Source organism: the organism of the source record quoted next, unplaced genomic scaffold (assembly GCF_019419815.1).
Source record: "Pyrus x bretschneideri cultivar Hongxiangsu unplaced genomic scaffold, Pyrus_bretschneideri_v1 Contig3, whole genome shotgun sequence".
NCBI lineage: Eukaryota > Viridiplantae > Streptophyta > Magnoliopsida > Rosales > Rosaceae > Pyrus > Pyrus x bretschneideri.
The window spans coordinates 1,131,693-1,139,216 of NW_025999612.1; the positions used below are offsets into that span (position 1 = coordinate 1,131,693).

Below are 7,524 nucleotides of genomic sequence, written 5' to 3' on the forward strand. Positions count from 1 at the left end.
AAAGGTGTTGATTCAAATATAAACAAATGAAACTAACTTTAAAAGAAAGGCTTATCGAATGTTGCTCCAAATTGAGTTCAGAATGAGTGTAGTTGTAGAAATTCTGTGCAAGACTGTGTTGAAGACACGTAAAAAGTAGATCACAGAATATTTACATCACCGTAAATAAAGATGTTGGAAGTGGTTTATATATAAAATATTAAATTTGTACAATTCAGATACAAAAGATTAAAACCTATTTCTTTACAGATAGACAAAAAAAAAAAAAAAAAAGACATAAAGTGATTGATTGGATTCTACCATTTGCATCTACCTCTCAAGTGGAACCAGCATGTACATACAAAAAAATATTATGAAGTCCAGACCAGAGAGACATTTACATGGCAGCCAAATATTGTTCATGCAAAAAATATTATGAAGTCCAGACCAGAGAGACATTTACATGGCAGCCAAATATTATCAATATTGTTTGATACATATTAACAAAAAAACGGTTATTGCATTTCAGTATCGGAGATGAGTTTTGGCACTGCATCGTTCATCCTTAAGCAAGCAAGCTAGGGAAAAGAAAGAAAATAATACAGTTAGATGGATATTAAATATATATCAAAATAAATGTAGAGCAACAAAAGAAGCCATGTTTAAAATATAGCAACCTAGTTGGTTTTTTCAGGAGTGGTACCAAGTTTTCCGCTAGTTGGTGACGATTTCTTTTTGAGCAACTTTATTGGAACTTCATCAAACTCCCTTGGATCCGCCTCTGAAACTTCTTCCATTTCTCTGTTTTCAATGGGCTACCAGTGTTAAATAAAATGAATGAAAAATAATTCCAAAATTATGTTTTGAAAGGAAGTTACGAAACAAACCTTTGCTCATTGTTGGTGAAAAGAGTCCTCTTGATTGATTCCCTCTTCCTTTTATTCGATTGTTCAGTAGTTTCAGCACTTGAAGTAGAAGACGAAACCGTCGTGGGAGACCCTATGATTTCTCTTGACAAAGGCAGTGGAGTTGTTGGTTGCATGGTTGTATCGTCGGTTACATTGTGAATGATGACATTGCTTGGATTGAAATTATTTCTTCTATTTCCAAACCGCAGATGGAAAATTTTCTTTTGCCCGATTAGTCTAAGAAATTCATTTGGTAATTGCTGATGGTCCACCAATGTCTGATTGAGAACCAAATCTTTGCAGCTCATGCCAAAAAGTTTTTCACCACATTTTCCAATTATCAAAGCATCAATCTCATTGGTTTCATCTTCGAGTATCAGATTGACCTTATACCTACATTTAAAAACCTAATGTAAGATCACAATGAAATATCCAAAACAAAAACAACCATGAGAAATTTAGGTGTTTAAAAAAATATCAGTAGTGAGATTGAAAAATTACATACCATTGACGTAGCGAAAAATTAATTGATTCTAAACTGAAAAGCGCAAAGTAAAAAAAAATTCAACTCATGGTATACATGGTAGCAAAATTGCAGCACAACATGTTAAATATTACCAAGGTGTTGGAATTTGATTTGGGTGTTTTTGAAAAATTAGCTGTGCAGTTGTTGGGTCCTTATGCATTTGTTTTACACAAATGGGGCAGACACTATACCACCAATCGTAACGTGTGTCAAAATGCTTCACAGCTGCTTTACATAGAAATGTTTCATCCTGTAATATATTTTGTCATATATGTGTGAAACTGACAACAATCATATGCATTCTTTTTATTGAATGTGTGAAATCACAGTTGTAAAATTTTAAGAGAACATTAAAAGGGATAATCAGGTTTTAAACCTTGTACAAATCTGGATCCAAGAAAGCCAATTCATCAATTGTAACTTTTTTCACAGTCTGTAGAAGTTTAGCTTCATTTGCCGGTCTGAAGACGGAGGCAATATTTTTGGAAATTCTTTGCAGTTGGAAAACCTGCATGATTGAAAAGATCACATTGTTTGAACAATATAGAAATAGCATCTGTTTTCATTCAAGAATAATAGATATATCGTTATTTTGTTCCAAAAATTAGAAATATACTTACACTGACTTGTAGGAATCCACTTCCGGGATGTCTGGATCAATGAAAAAAAGTGATGAACCGGTACTGTTTAAGACAATCTTGCCTGCGCATTGAAATCATGGCAGAAAAAAGGTGATGAAACACAAATGATGACGGATACAGTTTAAAATTTGTTTTAATAGTTGCATCATTGTATCACAAAAAGTAATTAAAAAAAAAGAAAAAAAAAAAAAAGGGTACGCATGGCATACAGATGATGTTTTTTGTGAAAATTTTTATAAACTGATAACAGAATTAATTGGGACATGCAGTGGATTCCTAAGTGAGTGTTCGATTGAGAATAAAGTTTTAGTTATTTTGTAATTGTCAGTCGAGACTATCAATAGCTTAATCAACTAAATATATAAAACTGGAGAAAGCAGAAAATAAGTAGAAATATGACAAACAACAATCATTGAGCACCAATATATTCAGATAGCTGCAAATTGACTGGTTAGAAAGGGTGGCAACGTAGAATGACTAATTGTAACAAATAAATATAATAAAATCCAACAATTGTTAAACACCAAAAGAATTTAAATGACTTAGTATGGACAGAGAACAAAATAAGGATGCAAAAGATTAATTTTAAATTAAATGAAATACCTAGGTAGTGTCTGACTTTTAAACTTGTGAAAACAACCACGACTGGCAGCGAAAATGCCTCTGTTGACAAAGAAGAAAAAGCTTCACCAATGTCTGCCCATAACGTAACCGTGAGTTCTTCTTTTCTGTGGATCAAAAAATTCGCAAGTAAAAATTTAAATTTTTACAACAGCAAGGGAACAAAGACTGAAGACAATTTAGGCTAATTACAATAAAGGGTGAAAAATGACCTTATATTCTGAATGTGCACATCACATTTGTATGCAACCCTCTGATTAATCTGTTTTTCTTCCAAGGACTGTACGGCTCTTATACAACCGATAACATCTTATAATTTAAAACATAAATATAAGCACATTGTTAAATACTACTTTAGAAAATAAATACCAACGCGTTTGAATGGATTTATATGCATAGACATGTTCACCTGTAAGGATGTCAACCCTGTCCAAGCGAGGGTAAAGTGTGTTGTAATCTTGTAGAAAGAACCGATGGCGGGGGATGGGTGGAAACACACTGGCCAATTTTTTAAATTTTGTTACCGCATTAAACAAAACTTGAGTTTCATGCGGGATTACTTTGTATTGTCCCCTGATTTTACTGGTACGGAAATCAATGATTTCATAGCATCCACCAGCTTCAATCTTCGCAACCATAACATCATACTCAACATTTAATGTGGTCGCCTCAACAGCATCTTGCTTCACAATTTATCATGCCAAGACAGAGAAGGAAAAAAGTTACAAAAGTAATTAAAAAATAAATAAAAATATAGATTATACTATCAATAACACAAAGAACAGCACACTTATCAAATTGTTAGCATGAGGAAAAAGAATTATTGAAATAATTAAATTATTTTAATCAACACTTGAAAAGAAATGTATGAATGCCAAAAAATTTAAGAAAAAAAAATGTAACACCATGGAAAAAAGGTAAGAAAATAAAAAATTCATAAAAAAAGGTAAGAAAACACTGATCTGTTCATTTTGTGTAACACGGCATACTTAAATTTTATTCCCCAACATCTAAAAAATAGGGGTAGAAAAATATTTTCTGGCTAGTTAATTATTAGTATTACCGTCTTTGATTAAAATAATGAATCAATAATCTCACCATTTCATCAACTAATATACAGTTCAAAGCTGTATATTTTTAAACAGTGCCTGGGATTGTCGATTTCCATATCCTGCATATCTAGATTTTGATTTTTTTTGCTTTCGTGTATGGTTTTAACTGATGAATAGGAGTTGGCTGTGTGTTTTCCATTTATCCTGCAACAATGAAATTTACATAATATGCCACAAATTTATCCAAAAGCATAAAAAAAACACTGAAAAGAAAACTGAAATCATTTGTTATTTGTCCATCCATGTTTGTGAGGAAAAATTTAACAGCTTAATTAATAACCAAAAGTAATAACAATTAGAATAGAGAACCTATAAAGTTAGAATTCAATTAAAAAAAAAAAGATCTAAAACCTACACCTGAACAGATTCCTAAGACGAATCAGTCAAGAATTGGTTTTAATCTAGTCATTTATGTCCAGACAATCTTCCCAGCACACAGGAAAGACAGTCCGACACTGGTTGAGTGCATCAGTTTGCACATGATGACCTTATAAATTCAAAGAATTCCTTCTGCATACATATGGTTGGTGGGAATTAATTTTAATAATCTTGTCATGTAATACTATGTAGCTAATTGTTGGTGCAACCTGATTTACTCGTATGTATCAATATGTATAATGTGATTGTGCATACTATGTATAAAGATTTTGAGAGGGAAGCTGCATGCTTCTAAGTCAAAGGTATCTGCATGAAGGGTGAATAGAGGTTTCATTGGCTTCAAAAGCTTGCCATTTTGTGTTTGCTAAAAATAAAATGGGAATCAAACGACACAGTCATACTTAGAATGTCAACACAGAAAACGACAGAGTCATACTTAGAATCCCAACACAGAAAGAAAAACCCTATTATTCTATAAGTCTCAACCCCTTAAAAAATCGAAAGGAAATAGTTTGCTCTAAACCTTCAAAATCGGTAAACCCAAATTCAAACAAAAGACCTAACTCTAAAAACAAAATTAAAAACAAAAAAGGGCAACCAATTGGAAACCTTCAAAATCAACCAAACCCAAATTTAAACAAAAGACGTAACTCTAAATACAAAATTAACAAAAAAATAAGGCAACAAAAAAGACACAACTAACCAGAAAACAGCAAGACTTGAAACGCCAAGAAGGCGGTGTGCGAACCGCTGAAGCAAGGATAAGAAGATGAAGATAGAAAACTGAAAACGAAACAAAACGAGGCGAGAGAGAAGCAGAAAAACGAAAGGAAAAAGTAAACAAAGAAAGGAGTGAAAATGAAACAAAAAGAGTAAAAATCCTTTGAACAGAAATACTGCTGATGATCAACACGTGTACAGCATCTACTGAAAAAGCAGAACAAAACCCCAAAAAAAAAATAAAATAAAAAATAAAAAATAAAAAGACCAGAGACGGAGGAACGAGATATGCGCTGGCAGCAAGGACAAATAAGAGAGCAAACGTGCAGGAAAAAAAAATTAGAAAAGAAGAGCTGAAAAGCCAAATGCAAGAGATGATCAACACGTGTCTGCCCGCGCAGTATATATATATATATATATATATATAATTTTATTTTTTTCCTTTCACTTCACATCATGACCTCACACTTTCAGATTAGACTATCTTTTCTTATATATATATATATTCCTGCGACTTTGCATTTATTAGCCCTTTTTCGAGGAATGAGCCTTCGTTACTACCACCACACAACTGCAATGGCATCCCTGATTTCTGTCTTTTTCTTAAATGGAAGGGAACGGTTGTCCATCAATTTTCTTAGTATGCTAAAAAAAATATTAGAAAACAAAAGCCAAGCACACCAAACCAGTTTTTTGTTGAAAAGTCTGGTGGGTAATGAATGCCCCATAGAAACTGAAGACATTGGGTAGATTTTCGATGCCCATAAAAATTAATCTTGACTTGGGAGATGAAGGAAGAACATATTGTCAAAGATGTGTGCTTGGAGTTGCTCTATAAATAGAGCACTCCGTATGCTTTCAATATAGAGCACAAAGAGAAAGAGACGAGGGAAGAGAAAGAGAGGAAGAGGAGAGGAGAGAATAATTAGAGTTATCTTTGTACTCTTATTATTCAAATTATAATGAAAACACTACTGCTGCCCGAGGACGTACTCCAGTCACATTAACTGTAGAGGAACCTCGTAAATTTTGGGTCTTGTTTTATTTATTCCACTGTACACACATCGTCGATTTTACAACATGTTATCAGCACTAGAAGCTCTCATGTCAGTGGAAAGTACAACGTCATAAATCCGGTGAAGCACTATCCACCTCTCACCTCCGTCATCTAAAATCTCACAGAATAAAAGATATGTCCATTTTTCGTCTCTCCCACTGCGCCAGAAGCACCCCACCGAATTCCGGTGAGAATTGAAATTTTACGACCTGAAGTCGTCACGAGATGAGAAAACTCATACCTGACAACTGGTTTCCAGAGATCCAGAAGAATCTCATCAGATTTGAAAACCCAGATCACGTTGTTTTTTACGGATCTTGAGAACTCCCATGAATACTTGGTTGTTTGAGATGGTGATGGCAAGAATGAATCCACACAGGCCTCCCTCTCTTGTGCCTCCGTCAACCCCACAGTCATCTATGTCTGTGTAGGGAGGTTCTTACTTAACGATGCCATGTTCCCTGGGTCATGCAAGAACAACGCCAGTCTCTAGTAGCCTTTTTGGATTGAATTGAATTTGGGCAACCTCCATAACTACCCAGCTGGCCTTGTGTTTCAAGACTAGCAGAGACAGAGAAGGAAGAAAAATAATAGAAAAGGGGGATTGATGGAATGGCAAGCACATGTGAAGAAGAAAAAAAAAGGATGTTGACTGCAGCCTAAGAAAAAAGTATATACAAAAGGATTTGAATAGTGCATGACACCATTTGGTCAAAATAATATAAATAGGTTTTTGTTGGTGCATGGCACCATGTTGCAGAAATAAGAAACGTAACAATAATAAGGTTTGAATAAGTGTTGACAAAAGAAAGAAAAATAATAAATAAAAGGAGGTATGATACTTCTTGTTATTTATGTGAATTGGTGTTGTTTAAAACCCTTTCACAAGTTCTATTTCCTTCAAAGCAATTTATTTATCATAGACGGTTTTACCGCCTACTGCTTTAAGTTTTGATTTATGTGAATGGTGCTGAATTAAAGCCCTTGTCACAAGCTTTATTTACTTAAATGCAATTTATTCATTATGACTGGAATTACCGCCTATTGCTTTAATTTATTTATTGTACTTCTTTTTGTTACGATGAGTACATACTGGACCCGAAGTTCCCTGATCAGATCAGAACCTGCAGTTTCTTGATCCTCATCAAATAAAAATGATTGGACCTGAAGTTTCATCAAACAAAAGGATCGGGCATGAAGTCCCTTGATCCTCAAGATCACGACATGAAGTTCCTTGATAAGTACCTTAAGTTTGAAGTGCCGCAGTGTCTCAACTTAATTGCAATAAAAGCCATAAGAGTCTAAATCTACAGACTATTAAATAAGGACCAAAGTTCCTTATGTCCATACTCAAAAATGGTTTAGCAGAAGCATTTATTAAGCGGATGAAATAGATTACCCGCGCTCTGCTCACGAAAACAAAATTGCCAGTTTTTACATGGATACATGCTATTTTGCATGATGCATTATTGATTTGGTTGAGACCTGTTGACAACCATCAATATTTCTCAGTACAACTTGTGTTTGGGAACCAGCCAAACATTATACATTTACAAGTTTTTGGTTGTGTTATCTATATGCC

The 7,524-nt window shown here is 34.0% G+C and overlaps 1 protein-coding gene and 1 long non-coding RNA gene across 2 annotated transcripts; both read right to left on the reverse strand.

The window, feature by feature from the left end:
* Nucleotides 1-255: 255 nt before the first annotated feature.
* LOC125479560 lies at nucleotides 256-963 on the reverse strand. The gene is made up of 3 exons (XR_007260108.1): nucleotides 867-963; nucleotides 657-780; nucleotides 256-557 (listed from the first exon to the last, which is right to left on the reverse strand). It is a non-coding gene; the product is annotated as an uncharacterized LOC125479560 (long non-coding RNA).
* An 876-nt stretch (nucleotides 964-1,839) lies between these two features.
* On the reverse strand, nucleotides 1,840-4,102 carry LOC103926670. The gene is made up of 6 exons (XM_048589148.1): nucleotides 3,774-4,102; nucleotides 3,085-3,358; nucleotides 2,888-2,984; nucleotides 2,658-2,782; nucleotides 2,034-2,115; nucleotides 1,840-1,921 (listed from the first exon to the last, which is right to left on the reverse strand). Exons 1-6 carry the CDS (start codon nucleotides 3,774-3,776, stop codon nucleotides 1,840-1,842), a joined length of 663 nt encoding a protein of 220 aa, XP_048445105.1. The 5' UTR covers nucleotides 3,777-4,102.
* Between the last annotated feature and the right edge of the window lie 3,422 nt (nucleotides 4,103-7,524).

What these genes read in the sequence shown, in the direction of transcription:
- LOC103926670 (XM_048589148.1), bottom strand. An exon ending in CAGGGTTGACATCCTTACAG is followed by an intron (nt 2,985 to 3,084) that starts GTGAACATGTCT and finishes TTAAATTATAAG; the next exon opens with ATGTTATCGGTTGTATAAGA. An exon ending in GTGCACATTCAGAATATAAG is followed by an intron (nt 2,783 to 2,887) that starts GTCATTTTTCAC and finishes TTTGATCCACAG; the next exon opens with AAAAGAAGAACTCACGGTTA.